This window comes from Furipterus horrens, unplaced genomic scaffold (assembly GCF_987537825.1).
Source record: "Furipterus horrens unplaced genomic scaffold, mFurHor1.1.pri manual_scaffold_1, whole genome shotgun sequence".
Lineage (NCBI taxonomy): Eukaryota > Metazoa > Chordata > Mammalia > Chiroptera > Furipteridae > Furipterus > Furipterus horrens.
In genome coordinates this window covers 153,532,471-153,554,477 of record NW_028327171.1, presented here as the reverse complement: position 1 = coordinate 153,554,477, position 22,007 = coordinate 153,532,471, and the positions used below count along the sequence as shown (strand labels likewise).

Sequence of the window (22,007 nt, the reverse complement as noted above, 5' to 3'; positions counted from 1 at the left end):
CAGCAATGTCAAGTATGTTGCTAAAGGCCATGAAGGCAATGAAAATCTGATCTCTGCTCTGACTATCTGGAGTGTACTACTGAACCTGCCTGACTACAGGCTGTTCCTGGCAGGACAATAGGCCACTAGGCCAGCTGGTCAGTTTATTTCCTTGGACCTCAACTACCCTATCTCTTCTTACTTCTGTTGCTTTTGAACAGAGGCTGTTCTCTAGAGACTAATTGACCATGGCCTACCCTTTACATTTTGAAATCCTATTTTGACTCTCTAACTCCTCATTCCCAGCAGACAACTGATTGGAACTGATCTTCTTGTCTGAATCAGATTCAGATGATGGACCTGGGACCTGAATGTGTAGTGGACATGCTAGTAATCAGAGTCACTGCTTTGCCCTTATTTATTTTGTAGAAGGCTCTTTCAGAATTCTGGAGACTGATAATAGCTGGGACCAAAAGGGGTCACTTGAATTCTGTTTATATATGTCCTTGACTCTCCAATCTTGTCCTTGCCTGTGGCTTCCTTCTTTTTTCTCTAAATTCTAAAAGGTAAATTTATATGAAATAGTAGCTGTCCAGGCCTGTGAAATTCTGGAGTTAGGTTCTTATGCTTGATCCCTTTGTTTAGCTAAGGCATTCTAGAGAAAATTTCTGCCCTAGTATCTTTGCTGATCTCTGATTACAGAGACTCTTCAGATCCAGAGAGGTCTCCTGCCTGTGTGCTATTTGTGAGGGCTGCAGGAGGCCCAAGGAAGGGGCAGGGGTGGTTGGGAGGACTCAACAGACTGTATATCTTCACTCAAGGCTGGTCCTTGGGTGGTACCTGAATTGTATCATCAGCTAAAGCTGCTGCAGGATCCTAAATCCCCTTGAATTTTCTATGGAGTTCAGGCAGTTGGATATATCCTTACACAAGGCTGTTACTAACCTCACCCAGAACCCCTTTCTGTTTTCTTCCAAACTCAGGCATTGGCTCTCTGCTCATGCTACTCAAAGTGTGGGCCATGAACCCTGTCATCTACAGGAAGATAGAAACAAAAATTGGGAAGAAGTGTTTTGAAACTTCATAGTAGTTTGCCAGAGTAATTTATTAATATAGTGTCTGTTGACAATTTCATATAGAGGTATATATAACATGTATGTTATATATAATGTGTATGTTCTATATACATATATACACATGCATATATATTATATATAGTAAAGTTATGCAATATAATATATAATAAAATTATGTGTGTGTGTGTATACATATATATATATATATGTATACACACACACATTGTGATGGAGACATGAGAAGGAAAGAGGAAGCAGGGAGTGGGCAAGGGAGTGAGGGGAAGTGAGAGATTGCTTTTTTACCAATAAATGGCAGCTAACAAAAGAAGGAATGGTAGAATTAGACAAATAAATTTGTAGGTCAGTGTAATAATTGATTCAAGGATTCAAGCAATGATCATCACTGAATGCTAAACCATTAGACACAGTCTTGTGCATGGATCAAAGTATCACCCCACAAACTACTTCTCACTGCCAAAGGAAAACACTAGCTGTCAATATCTTAACCAAGTGCTCAAAATTAGTATCACCAACAGTGGAACAGCCTGACATTATGTGCATCTTGATTTGAAGCAGTAAGTACACAATTCCTATCACCTGTACAGTCAAAAAATATATATCCTATAGATAACATGAAGAAAGAGAACATTTTAGGATGTGGTCAGTTATACAAAACAAATGGCCTGTACTCTTTAAAAAAATCAAGTCAATGGTAAGTAAACAATAATTCAATGGTTGTGGCATTGTCTATTCTACATTGACAGACTAAGGAGATCAAACAGCCAAATGCAGTGCATGAACTTAATTAGATCTCAAACATCAAAAGAAAAAGAAATGGCTATATAAAATATTTTAGAGAAATGAGAAGATTTTAAAAGACAATACATTAGGTGATATTTAGGTATGAAAGAACCTTATATAAGAGAATGTCTCTGTTTTTCAGAGATGCCTAACTGAGGTACTCACTATAAATTCCTTTTCAAAAGTTCAGAAAAAAAGGTGTGCATATATAGACATGTGTCTCTGTATGTGTGTGATGAAACACAGACTGCAAAAAATGACAGATCTTTGGATATGCACTGTAATATTATTTTACATTTGATGTATATTTGAAAAAAACTAAAATGAAAGAAAAAAATCAGCAACTTCTTACCTGTCGCATTCTGTGCCCCTGCCAGTCTGGCTCTTATTAAGCCATGTCTCTCTTTGAGGTGAATAATCCGAACTTTTGGAAACTGAGACATGTATTTATCCAAATTATCTTTTAGGTAATCTATATTGAAGTTTAAGGAGAGACAAGAAATCACTTAACTAGATCTGGACAATACCAGAATTAGTGCCTCTTCAATATCAAACTCTCAAAACTATGACATGTAAATTATAAAAATTCAGTTACTGTTGACATACAATATTATATTAGTTTCATGTGCAAACCATACTGATTAGACATTTATATAGCTTACAAAGTCTTTATCCAATGAGTCTAATACCCATCTGACATCATACACAGTTATTATAATACTATTGACTGTATTCCCTGTGCTGTACTTGACATCTCTATAACTGCTTTTATAACTGGCAACTTGTACTTAATTCCTTGATAATTTTCATCCATTTCTCAACCACCCTCCCATCTGGCAATCGTCAATTTGTTTTCTGTATCTATGAATTTGTTTCTATTTTGTTTGTTCATTTATTTATATAGTTTGGTTTGTTTTTTCAATACCACGTGTAAGTGAAATCATATGGTATTTGTCTTTCTCTCTCTGATTTATTCCACCTAGCATAACACCCTCTAGGTCTATTCATGCTATCGCAAATAAAAAATTTTATTCCTTGGACCATGATTTTATTTACTGATGTCATTTTCTTGGATGAATTTTTGTCTGGGTTCAATACTCTACACCGTCTATTATTGTAAATCCAAAATCATTTTTAGTGTTGCCAAATTACACAGAGGAGGGTTCGTTCACCTTTTCTGAGTGTTTGTGAGAACAGGACAGATTTATCTTTAAATAAATGAAAGTTGTTCAACCCTTCCCCACTAACAAAAGTCCCTTCTAAAGCCCAGGGAAGAGGTTAAGCATTTTATGCAAACTAAAAAAGTTGCAAAGGAAAGATATCACAACTGTAATTGGTTAAGAACACTGTTACTTCCTAGTGTGACATCCCTGTCTATTAGACCCACTCTGTTTCGTTGGATGGCCAAAGATGCATCTAGCTAAAGGAACTTTTTTGTGTGTGGTTTGATGAGGTATTTGATATGTCTTGCCATCACTTCTATGTGTAGTTAAGCTATCAACAGATATCTCAGGGAGGAATGGCTTTTCAGAATGCTTCTACTACTCACGTTCCCACTAATGTGTTGTTTTTCTTAAAGAGACTCCACAGAAGCTTCAGGTTCCACAAAATCTGGATATGCCATTCCTAAAGACGCTATTATCTGCTTAGTAAATGCATCTGATTTCTGTTTATGCTTTCTTAAAGTTTTCAACTAGTTTTCCTTAGGCTTCTCACTGTTTCTGGAGCTCTGTGTGATCCTGGTTGGAACTCTGAGGCTCAGAAAACTGGCTGTTGTTGTGGTCATGATCAAGGTTAAGCTGTTCTATTAAGGTTTGCCACCTCTTCACTATTTTCTACAATTTTTGAAAGGGGTTGCATTTTGGGAATTCATAACATGGCAGTCATGAGACCTCTGATAGTCATGAAATCACTTACATACAAAAATTATTTGACAATCCAAAGTGAAAGATTATTCTCTGTAATAAACAAAACAGATCTAAAGCTGTACCATGGTGGATTCCGCTTTTGAACTCTGTTAGAAACTCATCTTTCTAATCCCATTGGAAATGTGTCTTCTTAATACTTACCTGAAAACATAATGTTTTGCCCTTGAGGAAGAAGCCATAAGTCTCCCATTTCTTGTTTTCTATAAAGTCTAACTCTAGTTATAGGAGAGGCATCCCATTAATTGTGGTGTATTTGCTTATTAGATCCCATTAAAAAGTATTTGTGAAATCCTAGAGAACATCTAGTTCTCTACATCACTTCTACATGACAGAGAAGTCACAGATAAAAGGAAGTTTGAGGAGGCTAACTAAACAGGGTCCTAGATGGTAGTTAGAGCTGGCTTTCTGTATCCCATAGGTGCTTGAACTCATGTCTGTAAGGCAACAAATGAAATAATGATTTGGCATTTATAAAATATATATATTTTCCAATTACCCTGTAATTTTCTCATCCATCCAAACTGCAATTGTCTTATATCAAACTTTGATTTTTCAGGATTGGTTTTCTTACCTTTGGTGCTAAAGTCATCCACCAGCAGAATCTCCTTGATGAGATGCGGAGGTGAGCGATTGAGGACACTATGAACAGACCTCAGGAGAGTGGACCACACCTCATCCACAAAGCACATAATGACACTGGTGGTTGGGAGGTTATTGTGAACTAGTTGCTTTGCACACCTGGGCCAGAACACAAACGGAGGACAAGCAATGTTTTAACAAGATCCACAAGATGGCTTTAAAAGTTTCAGAGTGCAATTGTGTGTAAATCTATGTATCTATCTATCCATCCATCCATCCATCCATCCATCCATCCATCTATCTATCTATCCATGTATATCAAAGAGGGTTCTATATTGTGCTTTTCCTTAGGGAGGGGTATAAACAAATTAAAAGAACAAAGAAAGAAAAGCCAGTAACAACGTTGTTATAAAAAGACTAATAGTACAAGACATAAGAACATCCTGTGGAGGCATCATGCTATAGTGGAAAGGACATAGGCTTTATAGATGGCTAGACACTATTTTGAATCCTACCACTAATATTTCTAAGATCCTTATTCATTGATACCTTACTTAATTTCTCTGTGCCTCGGTTTTCTTATATGTAAGATGAGGTAATGTTTCTTACAACCTAGTGGGAATGCATGTAAAATGTCTAGCACAGTTCTTGGCACAGAAATTTACCAAATGGGAGCTATTGTTATTGTAATTAGATTATGTACCACAAGAGAGCATTTGGAATTATATAATGATACCAAGTAGTTTATGATTGTATTTCCAACTGGCCTTCTGCCAAGGGCCAAAGAAAATATCTTTCTTCCACCCTGCATGTAAATACGTTAATACCAAATTACACGTATATGTGTATATATATATGATGACATATATGTAATAGACTCTTTAGCTTCTTTATCTGTTTGGGGGTTTCTTGCTATGTCTCTCTCTGCTAAAGATGAGCCACAGTTGAAATCATTTTCTGGCACTGAAATGAGAAGAAGGTCACAGTGGGAGTTGGTATTCAGGTGGGCTGTAATTGGTCTTGGTGTTTTTTCATGCTGTGCACTGCATACCGCCTCACTGCTGGCATTTTTCCATCCTCTGCCTGTGTTGCTATTCATGGGATGGCACCCAGTGGAATCTCACAAAGAATATGTGCCATCCTTTAACACAACTACTGTTAACAATGCAATAATTATGATGATCATAAGTAAGTACTATAGGGACTCTGCATTATTTCTATTTAAAACTCAAACCAACAGCATATCTTTCTTTTTTTATAGGTAAATAATTGAAATCATGGGGAGACTATCCATGATTATACTGTTAGTAAATGGTAGAGTTGGGACTCAAACCCTGGTCCAAGTCTGGCTCTAGGAATAAACATTCATGAAATCTCTTAACAGCACAAGAATAAAAGCAGCTGAAACTAGATATGGCATTTTGTGAGGAGCAGGCCCTTCTGCCAGATAACATAGTTATACTTTGCTTAGTTTGTAAGTAAGAAATAGATATGAATAAAAACCATCATAAAGGCACATTGGCACAGCCCTTTATAGTTGGCCCATAATAAAATTTAATCTTTATAACAACTACTTGAGATGCATATTATTATACTCCTTTTCAAACAGAGCAAACTGAAGCTTGAGAAATTAAATTGCTTATCCAACATTATTCACCTAGAAAGGATGTATAGTTGACCCTTGAACAACATGGGACTTAGGGAATCCGGTCCCAGACAGTAGAAAAATACACATATAATGTTGACTCTACAATCTACCTTTCACATCCATGAATTCATCCGATCATGGTCAAAAACAATATTTTCTATCTGCATTGGGGAATCTGTGACTGGGAATACAAAAGTACTGTTTTCAATTCTGGGTTGTCTGAAGGGCTGAAAAAAAAAAAAAAAGAAAAACCTGCATATAGGTTGGCCCATGAAGTTTAAACTTGTCTTGTTCAAGGGTCAACTATATACTTTTTTTGGAGAAAGAGATGATACATCTATTATTTCCTTGAATGGGTGAGTACCCTTCCTACTTGTCAACAAAAGGCTGGTTTACTTTGTATTAACAGAACTATTAAAGTAAGGGAATATTTTTTTCTACTACATTGGAATCTTCTTTGAAGTTTAGAAATTTATACATTGAAGATCATGAAAATGTTAAATTGGTGGTATCAAATTATGAATTCTAATATTATAATTTATAACTCAATTATCGAAAAGAAAAAATATTAGAGACAGAGGAAAGTGAATTGACAGATATCAAAACAGAGTCAAAATTATAGTATCTGGTTACATAATTACTAATAATTTCAGCAATTAAAAGATAATTTTGGTACCAGACAAGCTTTAAACTCTAAAATTTTTTCACAAAGCAAAATATCTCTAACATGAAAGTCCAGTTCTCAGGATCTCTGATGGTGATCATCAAAGATCAGAGGCAATAGAACTAAAGTTCCCTAAGGAGGGAATGGGGGCTGCTAGAGTACAATGAATTTAGAGTAAAAGGTTGATGAGGAAATGGAGACTTTTATAGATTATTTTGAAAGGAAACCTAGAAAGAAAAGAGATAGGATAGCCAGATGGGATGCATGGCAAATTGTCATCTCTGTTCCCTTCCCCTTTCTTGAGTAGAAAGAAACAATTATATTTATGGGCTTCAGGGAAGGTACAAATAGAGTTGATATATAGTTGAAAGAGTCAGAGATTGATATGATTATTGGTGGAGCAAGGTTTTTCTTCTTGTACGAATGAGACTTTCAGTGGCAGTTGACTCAACTGACAAGTCTTGCCTCCTTGAGTCTCTATCTTCTTTTCTGTCCCATGAAACACTATGCTCTCCTGATTTTCACCCATCACTCACTGGCTTTTCCCCTTCCGTCTCCTTCTCAGCTTTTCCCTCTTCTTAATCTCTAAACAAGATTCTCAGAGGTGGGTCCTGGTTTTTGTTTCTTCTGTGTACGATGCCACTGTATGATCTTATCCGTTTCCACATCTTTAAATATTATCTTCCAAATTTATATTCTGGCCAGTTTTCTCCTCTGAATTCCAGACTCATATATCCAACCAACTAGTTAACATCACCTCAGGATGCCTCACAGGCATCTTACACATTAGTTTGTGAAATATAAACTTTTATTTCATCCTACCTCAACCAACTAGTTCCTCTGCATTTTCCCTCTTAATAACATCATCACCCACCTTACTGCAGAAATATGGATGGTATCCTAGATTCACTCTCTTCTTGGTCATCAATGAAAGCAATCTCTAACTTCTGCCCTTTGTATTGCCAAAATATATCTCAACTCCAACTTTGCAGTTCCTCTGTTGCCACCCTTTGTTCTTGAACTTCTGTTGTCTTTCTCCAGGATTATTGCTGGCATCTCCTAACCAGATTTGATTTCCAGTCTTTATCACATCTATACTAGTCTCCTGTTTAAAATCCTTCAGTGATTCCTATGGGATAAAATTTTTTAAGAAATTCAAAATTTTTACCATAGCCTAATGGACCCACGGTATGACCTCTGGCCATCTCTCCAACTGCTTGTGCATCATCCCACTCTCACATCACACCTAGCCAATCGACCTTCTTTTAGTTCCTTAAATGATATTAAACTCCTTGAGCTTTGTTGTTTCTTTAACTTCTAGCATAACTTCTACTCACCCCATGCTTTCATGGCTGGTTCTGTTCATTTAGGTCTTAGATTAAATATTGTCACCACAAAGAAGTCTTCTCTAACCACTCAGTCAATATTTAACTGCTCTCTTTTAATTCTCTCTTATACACATCAGTATTTCTGCCACAATATTAATTTATTAATTTTCCTCTTATCTTCTGCATCTAGAATTTCCTGAGTGCAGGGCAAATCTCCCTTGCTGACTACAGTGACACAAGCTTCTAATATGGTTGCACATAATAATTCTTTGATAATTATGGATTCAATGGATGGTTGAATGAATGGAGTTAGAATGGAGTTTAAATCAAAAGTATAATGGTGGAAAAATATATTTTCCTTTGAGATAGAAAGAAAAATATGGTGGTAATGTATACTGATAAATTTAAATGTCTGGGATGAGAAGTTAAAAGAATTTGGAGCTCATACTGGAGGAAAGGTTATTTGCTTATGTAATAGTGTAGAAATTTGTGGAGAACAGAGAATATTTGGGATAGACAATATGAAAAACTGGGAACTGTACTGGCTGACTACACAGACACACACGATTCTGAGGGGCATTAAGCACTTTTCTGAATTTGCATATCCCAAAGTTTTAGTTATGATGCAAGTGTGGTTTCCTCTACCAGTGTCTGGCAGCCTAGATATAGGAGAAGATAAAGCAGATTGTTGAATTAATCCAAGTTTAGGGGTCATCAGAACAAGTGAGGGAGAAAGAAAAGTGGCAAAGGGTTTTGAGGGTACTGATGTAGAATGGTTAATGTTTCATCATGTGCTTTCATTTGGGAAAGAGGAGTAAAGTTAAGAGGAGTAGAAAATGACACGGAGGGTAGAAAAGACATCAGTGACTTCCTGTGACTTTTTAACTTTATAATGTAAATAAATAAGACATACACATTTCACGCTTAAATATTCTTTCCAATGTTTGGTGCTGAAAAATACATCAGTCCTAAAAAGGAAGGGTTAGCTGCACAAATTCTGCATGAGCCATCTTGAACAAACAAGCTTAGCCGTGAAGTCCTGAGAATTGCTTTATGGCTGAAATTTGTTTGACTGTAGGAACATCTAGTTACATTGAGAAGAGTCAACCAAAAACACTAATGCAGATAAAACTTCTTTTATTATAAAATCAGTAGATTTTTGGTCTCTTTTAGAAGGAAGTTCTAAGAAGTGTTATAATGCTGAAATTGGAGGTACAAAAAGCTCTCTGAGATTTGAGAGATTTGGGGAAGGTGTTTCCACTCACCCCATATCTGATCCTCCATTTACTGCATCCTGTCATCGTGCCTTAACTTCACCATGGAAACACATACGGAGACATTATGAATGATTTCACTAGATGCTGATATCCCAGATATAAGTAGTACCTCTGCTAACTATTGAACAAAAACATTTTAGATGTATTGAAGGGATCACATTGAAGAAGACTCTGTGGAGGATTGTATTGTACAGATCATAGTGGTGCCTGGAAAAAAGGGACAGCATTAAAGAATGGGGAAGTGGGGTACAAAAGGAGATGTGAGAGGGTTCAAACACAAAGTTTCAGAGTGTGTCTTGGTTTGGGTGGCTGAGATGTCAGGTCACTTCTACATTTATATGTACTTGGTTTCTTGCATTACCAACCAGGTTAAACACATTTTCAGGTAGCTGGAAAAATCAGCATGCTGTTTTGTACAAAGATGCTGTGGGTCGTACCAGAAAGGCTTTTAGCATTTTTAGCTCTTTCACCATTTTTATATACTGACAGTCATCTAGGTTTCACAGGTTGTGAAAACTATTTCTAGTTATCCTACGCTGACCCAAATGAAGTAAATTTCCTTTCTTCCAGTTTGCCCACTGAAACCTTGCTTTCTGCTATACTTGGGTGAGGAGTTATAGCTAAAGTAAAGTCTAATTTAAGTGTAAGATATTTCTGGGTTGGTAATCTTTTTTTTGAGAATAAGAAACCATATTTTATTCTATATGCCCATTCATTACAAAAATCAAGAATTTAGAGTCTTCAGTCCCCATGCTATTCTTAAAAATTAAATCCTATCTGTTTTGTTTGGTGGAAGTCTAGACTTCAATCATTGTAGCCAATGCAACTACTAAAAGCAAATGGGGACACTAATGTGGGGGTTTCACTGCCCTGCACAGAGTTAATACATTACTGTAGTGGGACAGAAAGATTCTGAACTTGAGAAAGATAATGAAGGACTGAGCTTTTAGTCCTTTCTGACACAATTGTCTTCATGACCAAAGGCAAATCCCATGGCTTTCCAGAACCTCAGTTTCCTCACTCTTAGAATGGAGATTACAATGCCTTCATCACAGAAAGTCTGTGAAGATTTGATGAAATCATGGATATGAAAATACTTCTTAAGATTCATGGTAAAACACCTGTGTGAGGACCTATGATTATCCACAATGCAAATACATGCATGTGACTGGGTGCACTGCCCTTTTCTCAGGCAGTCCTTTCACCCACCCCTACCAGGGGCTCATCATTTATCAAGAGACTTGAAGAGTGATATGTTTCACCTTCTTGGCTTGTGTGCTGAATCCTTAGCCACTAACTTGATTTGAATGCAGCCTATCAAATAAAAAAGGTTTCAGATCAGAAGATTGAGGGAGTGATAACATTCTCTCATGTCTATAAATTTTTCATTTTATTCCAAGACAGTCAAAACGTACTATTGTAGGTCAAGCCTCAGTGTTCTTGGATTTGAACAGAAGGTCGGGGAGAATATTTTCTCAGCTTCTATTTGCAATTCAACTACTGCCTCGTGTGAGCCTTTGGGGGCTCACTCCCCAAGCTCTGCTATCTTCAGGATGATCAGAAGGAGAATCGAACATCTAGCTGAGAAGGTTTGTCTTGAATTATATTATTTTCTCCATGACCTTAGAATTATTGGGGCTTCTTTTCCCTCACTGTTAAGAAAGTATGGTTATATAAAATTTTTACTTTTATGTTGTGTTATTTCTATGGTAGACTACTCCTGAGATTCAGTCAGAAGCGCCTGATGACTAATTTAGAAGATTTTAGTCACACTCACTACCTGTACTCCAAAGACCTTAGCAACTGAGGCTGTGGTTCCTGGGGTAACTAACTGTATATCAGCACTTCTGGGCTCAGGACTAGACATATAAACCACCAGCATCAACATTCATCACATTAACAATAGTCTATTTTGAGCAAACAGCTGTCAGAGTGAAATTGAGAGGGGAGGGAGGAGAGCAGGAGGTGGTGTGATGTGGCAGAAATAGTTCTGGGTGGAAGTTAGGGCACCTTAGGGGTGGTTCTGTCTCTCCCACAGTGCATGACCTTGGCCGAGTCACTTCCTTCCTCAGACTTCTCTATAATATAAGAGACTAATTAGATTGCTTTTGAAGCTTCATCTAGTATTAACATTCCCTGACGCTCTATTCAGCTTCAGCCTCATTCACCAATAGGGGCTTTGCTTTTCTCTGGGTCAGGAGACCTCTGAGAAAAGGTAATTAAATTGTTCTCTCTATGACTTTAAATTTTTCGATTTTTCCACTGGCCCTTAGAACAACCTTAAGGACCTAAGTAATGTGGACTCCATTTATTTCTATGGTTTCACCCCATGTGATACTTCCCACACTTTCTCAATGAATCACTCTTTTTATCCACTTTCCCCACTTTTCCAACTCCCTACCTTTCAGGTCAGAGCTCAAACACTTCTACCCTCTCTCAGGCCAGATTTGGCTGTTCTTTTGCTTACTCCTTTAGTGAATACTCTCTGCTTCCACATAATGTTGTGTTACATGCCTTTAGTGTAGAACCATGATGTTAGATTGCATGGTAGGAGCCCAGAATATTTTTCACTGCTGAGCTGTGGTTGATGGGCAGTTTTAAATAATTACCTTTTCTTAGTGCTATACAGGGAATTATTTCCTATAAATTTTCTCTCTAGTGAGGGACCTAACATGCAAAAGTTAATACCCTCATACACTTCTGATTTGTGTATAAGAGGAGAGATATTTTAAGTTCTGCCAAAGTCATATGATTATAAGAAAACAAAGGAAGGGGATTTGTATCGTATGGGGGGAAAAAGGCCCTAGAATTAGAAGTTAGGAAGTTTTCTTTTGAATCCCAAATGTGCTAATATATCATTTGGCTTTTAGAGCTTCACTTTTCTCCTCTGTAAATAATATGAAAGAAATCCTTTGTCTTTCCTTGTGCTGCTGTGAGGACTAATTAAATAAAAATATAAACATGTAAAGTTCAGTACACACACACACTGCTGCCTAGAACATAAATAAGCACTTATTATTATTTCATTTAGGTGAAACTCAGCCAGGGAGAGTTCCCTCATTCAGAGGGCCTTGGCAAACTCAATGAGGTGGAGGTGATGATGGTCACTGTGAGGGAAGAGTGGTTGAGGTCTGGGGTCTGGGAGACAACCAGCTGGTGTCGTAGATTGTTACTGAGTGAGGAAGGATCAGAAGACCAGGGGGTGAATACCAACACTGCCATTTGTGAACTATGGCCCCCGGGCAAGTTACCTTTCCTTGGTTTTCTTCTGTCATCTGTTAACAGGGAGAGGTAACAGTTTTATCCATCTGACAGGCTGTTGTCAGGATCAGACTAGCTGACAGAAGGATGATGTGCCCAGCTCATGACAGCCAATGAGCAAGTAGCCCATGGAATGAAATGACCGCCACCATCTGAATTATCTGCCACAATTTGAAACCCAGTTTGCTCTTTAAGTCTCAGTTTCTTCATAGATAGAGCTGGGATGATGATAGCACCTGCCTTGAGGAGTGGTTTTAAGGATAAAATGAGAAGGCAAGTCATAAAGACCCTTGCAAATACTAAGTTTCTCTGTATTGCTCCTTCTCTTACCTGTCCATATACCAACATTTTAGAAGCAGGGCCAATTTCAAAGATGATTTAGTTTGGAATAACAGAGACTTTTTAATTTGTTTTTTTATTTGAATTTATTGGGGTGAGATTGGTTAATAAAATTATGTAGGTTTCAGGTGTACAATTCTATAACACATCATCTATATATTGTATTATGTGTTCACCACCCCATATCAAGTCTCCTTCCATTACCATTTATTTTTTCCTTTACCCTCTTCTTCCTTCCATTACCTCACTTTCTCTCTGGTAATCATCACACCGTTTTCTGTGTCTATGAGGCTTTTTGTTGTTATTTTCATAGAGGCAACTTTACAAAGCTGCTTTTATTTCGAAAGCAAACAACAAAATGGGACTTCTAAACATTGCTCTTTTCCCCCAATTTTCTGACCCTCAAGTCAAAAATGTTTCCTTCTTGAGAGGCTCTTGTTCTGAATGGGTCAGCCAGAACAGCCCAATGGGAAGTTATTTTCTGGTATAAGAGTACCCGCGGCAATATTACAGCAAGAAGTTGATAAAATTAGACCGCTGGTTAAATTGGTATTAAATTGGGCCCTGGATTAGATGTGCAAAAAATAAGTGTAAACAGGTTTGAATTCCTACCTTTACTAATTATTCACTTCCAGGAATATTTCCAGGTCTTTGGCAGTATTTAGGAGAAAAAGTCACTGATTTGAACATTGCTCAGTTTTATAATAACTATACATTGTTTAACTGTTTTCTTCTCTTTGAATTAGCAGCCAAAATGTGTTTTACATTCTTCTCTTCTGGTCATCTTTCTCCTTATTATTCCCCTACTTATGAGGAGAGTTTGGCAGATGAAAGTATCAAAAGGCCATATCATCTTTTAGCCATATTCAACCTTTGTTATGTTATGTTCTAGCCTGCACCTTTTAAACACATTCTGCTTTTTATTTCCCCCACATGACTTTTTAGTGAAATAGTGCACTGTGCTGTAACACACGCAAGTACACATATGTGTCCAATTACAGGTACACTCACACACACACACACACACACACATGAACATGCACACACACACACTTCAAAAGCACCATTGCACTGTGTTGACCCATAAGGGTGAAAGCCAGAAAGAACCCTTTAAATCTATCTCGTGAGATTTCTTCCCCATGTCCCTGTTTGGTTTTTCAGGTAGGTCTCACAGCTTTTCCAATTAATTTTATTATAGATAATATTCTCCAATCACTACTAGTCACAAAAGCAGTCTCGTCTCATCAATGAAAATGGTCATTCCATATAAAAATTAAAAAATTTGAAATTTATTTAACTTGAAAGTTTCTCTTTTATCCAAGCCTGATAAACTTTTAGGGGCCTGAAGTTTAGAAGGATGTGTGGTCAGTTTATTTTCTCTCTCCCAGCTGCTCTTTCTCTTCCTTCTCCTCCTCCTGCCTCTCCTCCTCCTCCTCCAGTAATTCATTAGTTGTGGTTTTGGACCTCACAAGGGTTGGAAAGGGAAGGAAGGGATGGAAAGTGAGGTTCCGGAAAGCCCCCCCCAACACCCCAGTAATTTAGACTGGTTTGTGGCAAATGTCTGGTGCTATCTTTTGCTTCTCATGTGTGCCAAAAGGATAGTCTCTTTAGCTGTGTAGGAAGGAATCAAATTATTGGTTGACAGTCCCAGCTCTGGGCTAAGACAAGAAAGGCCAATTGGAATCATTTCACTGAGGGGCCTGCCAGAGTTCTGCGGGAACAGCAGCACGGAATGAGGCGTTTGAGTAAGTCACAACCACGCAGCTGCAGAGGAGGAGAGCGCTGCAATTCTAAGGGAACTTCAAAAACCAAGTGCGGGCAGCAAAAACTTTTGCATCATTTCTCTCTAAATACAGATTCAGGAAGTGCCCTCCTAAAATGGGTTCATTTTTTTTTTTTTTTGTAGTTTCATCTTAACTATAGCTGTGAGCTAAAAGGCTTCTTTAAGTAGAATAGCCCCGCATTTTCAGTAGACTGGACCAGGCTTTAACAATGCTTGCATGGTGTATTGGTTATCACTGACTGAAACAAACTTTAATAATTAACAGCAAGAACTATAAGGATTAGCTTTTTATAAAAAACAATGATTCAATATGGAACTTCAAAATGACTGTCAAAAAAGCATTTTATTTTGAGTATACTTTATAGGCAAAAGGGAAATTGTATTTTACTTACTGACATAAAACATTTTTGTTAGAGAAGTAAAGAGACTTTCCTCTCTTTACAGTAAAAATATTATTTAAAACCAAGACAGTAACAAATATATGCATTAAGAATAAACATGAATTAATGAATATATCAGTGTTAGAATAGAATGTGTTTATCTTTAGCCTGATACTAACATATTCAATATATTCAAAATGAAAAATTATGATGTCATGATGTCATTATTAATTTATAAAAGGACTCACCGCTAGTTTCATTTGAATATTTACCTCTCATTTACTTTTTTCTTTAGGTTTCGCCTGGGAGAATGTGATGTCACATCAATTGCTAAGATCTTATTTACTTGTTAAAAAAATAGACTTAAAAAACATAATTTTAGAGAAACATATCTTTTAAAACCATATTGTATAAACTTGTATCTTTTGAGTGCACAGCACTGTGCTCAGTGCTAAGGAGTACAAAATAAAGTAAAAGACAGAGTTTTCCTCAGAAGATTATAATTTCACTAAGAAGGCAAAATAGACCCTTAAGGCTTGAGTTAGTGAAGAGCTGACAACAAAAAATGTTCCAGTAACCATGAGTGCCTGAAGGTCATTGGGATGCAGAGGCCACAGTCAAATCATGGTCCAGGGGCAGGTAAGTTTCAGCTGAATTTTGGGCAGTGTCAAGTTAAGATGTATGGGCAAGAACAGTGAGGACCACACAAGGTGAGAGGTGAAGATAGGATGGTGGACGGCTGTGGGAAGGGACTCGTTAATAAAAACATCAGTGGATGATAATGAGCATAATATAGAGGCAAGTGTAATGAGACTAACTTTTTTCCTGATCAGGGCCCATACTGGAGAGAATGTCACACCCAGAAAGCTATACCGACTCTGCAAGGAGCAGAAATGTGGTAACGCTGAAAAAGACAGTGAGAAAAATGCTGGTAACAGAGGGGAGTACTTGTGTGTTTGGAAAAGGCCATGATTGCAACTTAACATCTTAGAGATGGGTTTTTGAATTCAGAAGAAAAGAAGCAAAGAGCAGGTTTGGAAAAGAGAGTCTGATTTTAGAACTATAGGAGATGAGGTTGTCCTGCTTGTCTCCTCTGCTTCTCAATGTCAACCTCCTCCTAACATATCCCTTAAGTCATCCACAATTAGGAAGATATTAACTAATAACTAGTTATTATTATCATTAATGAGGGAATTCAGTTTAACTGAACATAGCAGTAACTGCGTTAATCAATCTGTAATGGTGGATTTGGGGGAAATGTAAAAGGCAGTAAAGGAGATATTCCCCAGAACTCTTAAGATGTAACAGTTTCAGTGGGCTGCTGCTGTAGCTAATTTTAAGGCCAGCCCTCCTCTCTTTCTCTCCCCTTCCCCCACAGACTTTCTTATTATATTCTATAACAATTTTCCCTTATGCTTATTTTTAAATTTTATATCTTAAAAATCTTAATGTGCCATCTCATATACTTTTTGAACAAGCCTGAAAATAAATAAAATCAAAGTAAGAAAACTTCACTCCAATTCCTGCCAACCCAATGAATCAAATATTTTTCATTTCTATTTTCTTCCAACCTTTATCCATACAAATACATATTTTGTACATATTTGTAATCAGTGTGTTTGAGTAAAGGAAGAAAAAAGGATTTGTCTTCTTTCAAGGAAGCGTGGCACAAAAGGGCTGTAACTACTTTGGGGGGTCCCATACATAGAACCCCTGGGGTGTCACTTCCATCCTGTTGGTGGAATGTAGCATCAGGTAGGCAGCTTGCAGAGAGCAGCTATGTTTAGTCAAGGTGGGTTGTGTGATAAGTGGGAGGAGACCTGGCCACATGCTGTCTGACTCATCCTCCCAAGCACACGTGTCAGTTTCTCCTACAGTCTGACAGCCTCCTTCACGAGACAGAGCATGACTGTAAAAGCAACTTTCCCAGGCTATAACCCTTAACCTCCATGGACCAAATTTCAGAAACTAACAAGTGCTGGGAGTCAGCAAGCCTTCAATAAATCACGTGCATAATCGCATCATTATTACTTGCTCTTGGCCCTCACACAATTGCCCTTTCTCTGATTTGGAACTGCAGCCCGTGCTTCTATGCAGTGCCTGATTCTTCCCCAAGATCCATAGCAATCTGCTGGGCTGCTCAAGGGATGTTGAAATGAAGCTACTTTAACTACTACTTCAAAGCTGGCACATATATAAATCATGTAAGATATATGTGATATGTAATATGTAATATACAGAATTTCAGATCAGAGCTAGTCTAATACAATTTTTAGGATTCTTTGAGGGGGGTTGTAATCAGCAAGAGATAAACACACAACATAATTTTGAGCACAGATTGAAATCATTTCTCTATAATTGCTGTCTCTATGACCACAAACAATTTAATTTTCTAGGCCCTCAGTTTCCTCATCTTTATTTTGGGTGCATTTGTGTTATCCTCAAGGATGTGAGTTTCACCAGAGTGAGGAACATGATGACACAGTGGCTGGTCTAGCAGGTAATTAGTGCATATCTGGTAGCCATTTGCCAAAAGCTGAGAGAGTGGAAAGTGGGCTCCTTCTAGCTGACATCATGCGCTCCTCTTAGTAATATGAATACAGGCTCATTTATATCTGCCTTTCTCTTGGTAACACTGACTACCTAGATCACAAAAAGGAGTTTTCTGCAGAAGCCAACAAAGTCCTTGTTTATATACCACATGTAGTGAGTTTGAATCTTGATGTTCTCTAATTCCATCGTTTGACTCAGGGACCTGAATATCAAGATATACCTGGAGTTTGGATATTACTGGGTAGTGACTATATGGCTACAAAGCACCCTAACTTATAATAGCATTAAAAAGTTGGGGGAACCCAACTGTATTGAATCAGAGCCTATAGCGGTGACTTGATACACATTCTGGTGATGTAATTTTACAGGAATTTAATTCCTTGAAGCACTGGCTTGTGAAGGCTCATTGGGCAGTTTTAGAGCTTTGCTATTTTGGGAAAGTGGTACAACTTCAGAGCACCTCATCTGTTAATTTGAAGCCATAATTTCTGCATCCCCTTTTCTAGGGCTCTCATGAAGTTCATTTGATGTCTATGCAGGCTCATTGTAAATAGTGCAACTCTAGAAATATAAGCAGGTTTTGTTAGTTATTGGTTGATTGACTTTTTCCAACATTGTTATTCCTGTATAATTGAACTCCTGAACTACAAAATATTTATTTTAATTTTAGGGAGAAAAGTCACTTCTTCATTTACTATTATGATGATCATTATTCATGATTAGGCAGAATTTTGCTGGTTAAGAAACAATTTTAAGGGGGCGCCTAGAAGGATCACTCTTTGTGCTCCATTCCCAAATATATTCCTGACAAACTTGCTAATAATGTAAAGTTTTGAAACTGGGAATTCACTACATTGTTACTCATTAAATGGAATTACATTTTAGTTTTATCACTTATATATCTTATTAGGAATTGAGTTCATCTAATCATTTTTATGTTTTCAACAGAGAAAATGAAATGAAACATAAGCTAATAGGGACAAGGGCCAAAGACTCAGAGAGGTAAGAGCAGAAAGGAAATGCGGTGGGTATGGGGATATTGGAATTTTTCTTTTTGTGGATGGTAGATCTATGTACACTGTGTCTAACAATTAATACTGCTTTAGTTCTCAAGGTGACCAAAAATCATACAACATTATCTAGAAATAAGTCTTCTCTATCTAAGAGCCAAAATATGTGGTGTGGAGGAAAAAGTAAAGAAATGGATCTTACCCAAGTGGTCGTGTATCTTCAATGGCTCTATCCACTGGGATCAAATCGCTGAGGTAGACATTAAAGTTTCCTTCTTTCCATCTTCTTTCTGCCTCCTTCTCCTTTCCATGGGGAACAACTACAGGACGTCCAAACTGACCTGGAGCTTTGGGATCCCTTGGAGCAAGTGTCATATCAATGCTTAATACCTGGTGCATTTCATGGTCTTCAGGTAAAAGGGCTTTAGTATGACTTTGGTTGAGTTCTTCATGCTGGGCCTTGGTAGTGAAGCTGATTCTTGCTGGCTTTAGCCCCCCAGCTAAGTGATGATTGGTTTGAGACACTGTTGCTCTCTGTAGAGCAAGTAAAGAGAACGATGCCTCAGTTCTCCTCCTGGAAATGTGTTTCCCTTGGCTTTCACTCAATACTAAAGGAAATATAGTTTTGCTTTTAGGATTGGGGACCTGTTTGGTGTCTGTCTTTAGCTCCTCCTCCTTGGTTATAATCACAATATGGCTTTCAGAGAAATTGAGTTTCTTCCCACCAGCCACTTTGGCTCCATCATTCTTTGGCAAACCTGACAGTGTCTCATTAATAGATTGCTTCTTTAAGAGATTTGAATTGGCAATGAACTTGGGAAAGGGAAGGTTCTTATTGGATTTGTGTTTATATGCATTTAGTTCTTTGCTCTGAGTCTCAGTTTTATTTAAGGCTATGCCTTCCCTAGATTTTGGCACTGGTGGGCTGGCAGAGTGTGTCCTCTCATTTGCCACTGCCTGTGATTGCTGCTTTGATCTGTCACTATGAAGCCTGATGGTCACATTCAGGTTCCTTTCAGCTGCTTGTTTTGATGTGTCACTGCTCTGATTATGTATCTTCTGGGCCTCCTGGTTTATACCAATAGATCCTGTGTGTACAGATATTTGGGGCAATGACGTTCCTCTTGCTGCTATGAATGTGGTTTTCTGAGGTCCCTGAGCTGTCATTTGCTTTTGTGTCACAGAATTAGAGTAAGCTTCTGGTTTGATGTCACGTTCCTCTGTCATTGGCTTGATAAAAGTCACAAGGAGGGTCTGCAGATGCTCAGGAGGCCACAGAGGTGCAATCTTGACACTTCCTGGAGCATTCTGCATTTTTCTTTCCCTCTGGGTTTGTTCCAAATCACCTTTAACCTTGAGCACATGCTCCTCAGTTTTTCTAAAGTTCTCCTTGTCCTGTATGCCCTTCCCGTGTCCCCTTAGTGGATGCTTCATCTCTTTTATGCTGCTGTAAAGGATCTTCATTTGGTCTGGCTGAACTCTGAGCCCTATCCTCTCCCTTCTGACAATGTCTTCCTTCAAGACCCTAGTGTTGATCTCACTGAATGAGAGGCGGAGAGCTGCCATGTCAAAGAGCAGCCAGATGATAGAAGCTGCGAATATAAATGCCAGGACTCGCCCACTTCCTCGGAAAAACTTTCGGATCTTGTTCATGGTACAAAAGCGTCCCTTGCAGCCTGCCCTCCCTTTGAGCCTGCTTACCTTGAGTGGAGAGAGACCTGAAGTAGTAGTAGCAGCAGCAGCAGCAGCAGCAGCAGAATTGCCAGAAAATGCCCCCCTCCCCTGAACACAGCAGGAAACAGCAGTCCAAGGGGAAAGCTCAGCTCCTACTGCTTGTCAGTCCCTGCCAGCGTGGCATTTCACAGGAGAGCATCTGTGCCTGCTAGGCTAACCACTGGCTAAACACTGCTAAACACTGTCCTTAGGTTACTCTGGGAGCAGTTGATTCCAGCTGCCAGACATTTCAACATATCACTCGTATTGTCTCCGGGATCCCAAGTTCACCTTCTTACAAGCCCAAGAAAAGGTGGGGGCCAGGCTGGAGCTGCCGCTTCTCTCCTCCCAGTTCTCAGTCTGCACGCTGTAACTCAACACCACTTCTCATAAGAAAAACATTTCAAGCCATTACCCAGAAAACTTCATTCAGCTCTCACCTTCTGCCTTACGTGAGAGCCTGTATGTTTTCAGAGCAATTAAAGTAAATGAAAGCTAACTTACTTGGAGGGCATGTGTTCCTGGTTTGTAACCCCACCTACCCCATTCCTGCTTGTTAACCCTGTTGTACCCAGGTCTCTCAATGACCTGCCTGAGCAATTAATCACTGGCCTCAATGTTTCGGCTTTAAGAGATAGCAGCTTAAAGAAGGGGCTTAATGTAAACTCAATGCCAGAGGTGGTTAGGTACTTCAGCCTTCCCTGAGTGATTATCAAAATGTGTCTTTGCAAGTCAATTGTTTATTTTAAACTAGTCCATCTATTTTTATTTTTTGATTTAATAGACTTGTATGCAACTTGTCACATGCTATAAAAGTTTTAAAAACTTACTCTCAGTTTTGGTACTTATCACAGACCACAACAGTTTGCTGACTGCATTGAACTTGGGCCAGACTTTGAGCGGCACTGGCAGACAGGTAGAAGAGTGGTGTCTGCATAGGCTTTGCCTTTCAATCACTCTGAAGTCCCTCCAATTTCTGATGAATTCAATAGGGGGTCGGGGGTGGGCGGGGACTAGAGATGACAGTTGATCTGGCTTCCCAGGTCTTTCTAATGTAAAGCCAAAGTTGAGCAACAGTTGTCTACCACAAAAATGCCTCACTGCTCCTTTTTTGTTGTTTGTTTGTTTTTGAATTCTGCCCATAATTTTTGTGAAATTCCTCCTCAAAGTGACACTTAATAAAAGCTGTACATTCCCAGAAAAAGTGAATCAGAATCTGCATTTTAACATCACCTGTGGTAAACATTGCCCATAAGGTTTGAGCAGCACTTCCAGGAGCACTGTTTCCCAAGGAGCTGTGACATTAATGTAGCATTAGGAGGGGTATAGCGTCCCCACTCTGAGATTACCTTAATCTCCCAAAAACCTGGGAAAGAAAAAAAGGAAGATTCTGCATTCTTTATACTGATGCTGTTGCCTTGCATTTAGCCTTTAAGTTTATACTTTGCCTCAAGGGAGGGAACTCTGATAGATGTAACCATGGTAACATGTTTGTTGAATCCCCGATTCTCCATTTTATTCAGTGACCACTCACTCTGATTTGGAATACCCATATGGATGGCAGCATTGGTAGCTTCACTATTTCCTCCATGCACTTTGCCTTGCTCCATTTATCCTTCCAATGTCTGTTGAGTGTTTTCCATTGTGCAGGTCCTATATTTGGTTTTGAGGGATATTGAATAAAAAGA

At 38.4% G+C, this 22,007-nt stretch overlaps 1 protein-coding gene across 1 annotated transcript in view; it reads right to left on the bottom strand.

The window, feature by feature from the left end:
* GALNT5 (polypeptide N-acetylgalactosaminyltransferase 5) overlaps positions 1–20,784 on the bottom strand; it is a 45,856-nt gene extending 25,072 nt beyond the window's left edge. Inside the window, exons 1-3 of the mRNA XM_090280042.1 lie at positions 18,809–20,784; positions 4,356–4,522; positions 2,209–2,328 (exon numbers count right to left, since the gene is read on the bottom strand). Coding sequence (XP_090136168.1) covers positions 2,209–2,328; positions 4,356–4,522; positions 18,809–20,259 — 1,738 coding nt within the window. The 5' untranslated portion in view covers positions 20,260–20,784. The remainder of the gene's footprint in view (positions 1–2,208; positions 2,329–4,355; positions 4,523–18,808) is intronic.
* Between the last annotated feature and the right edge of the window lie 1,223 nt (positions 20,785–22,007).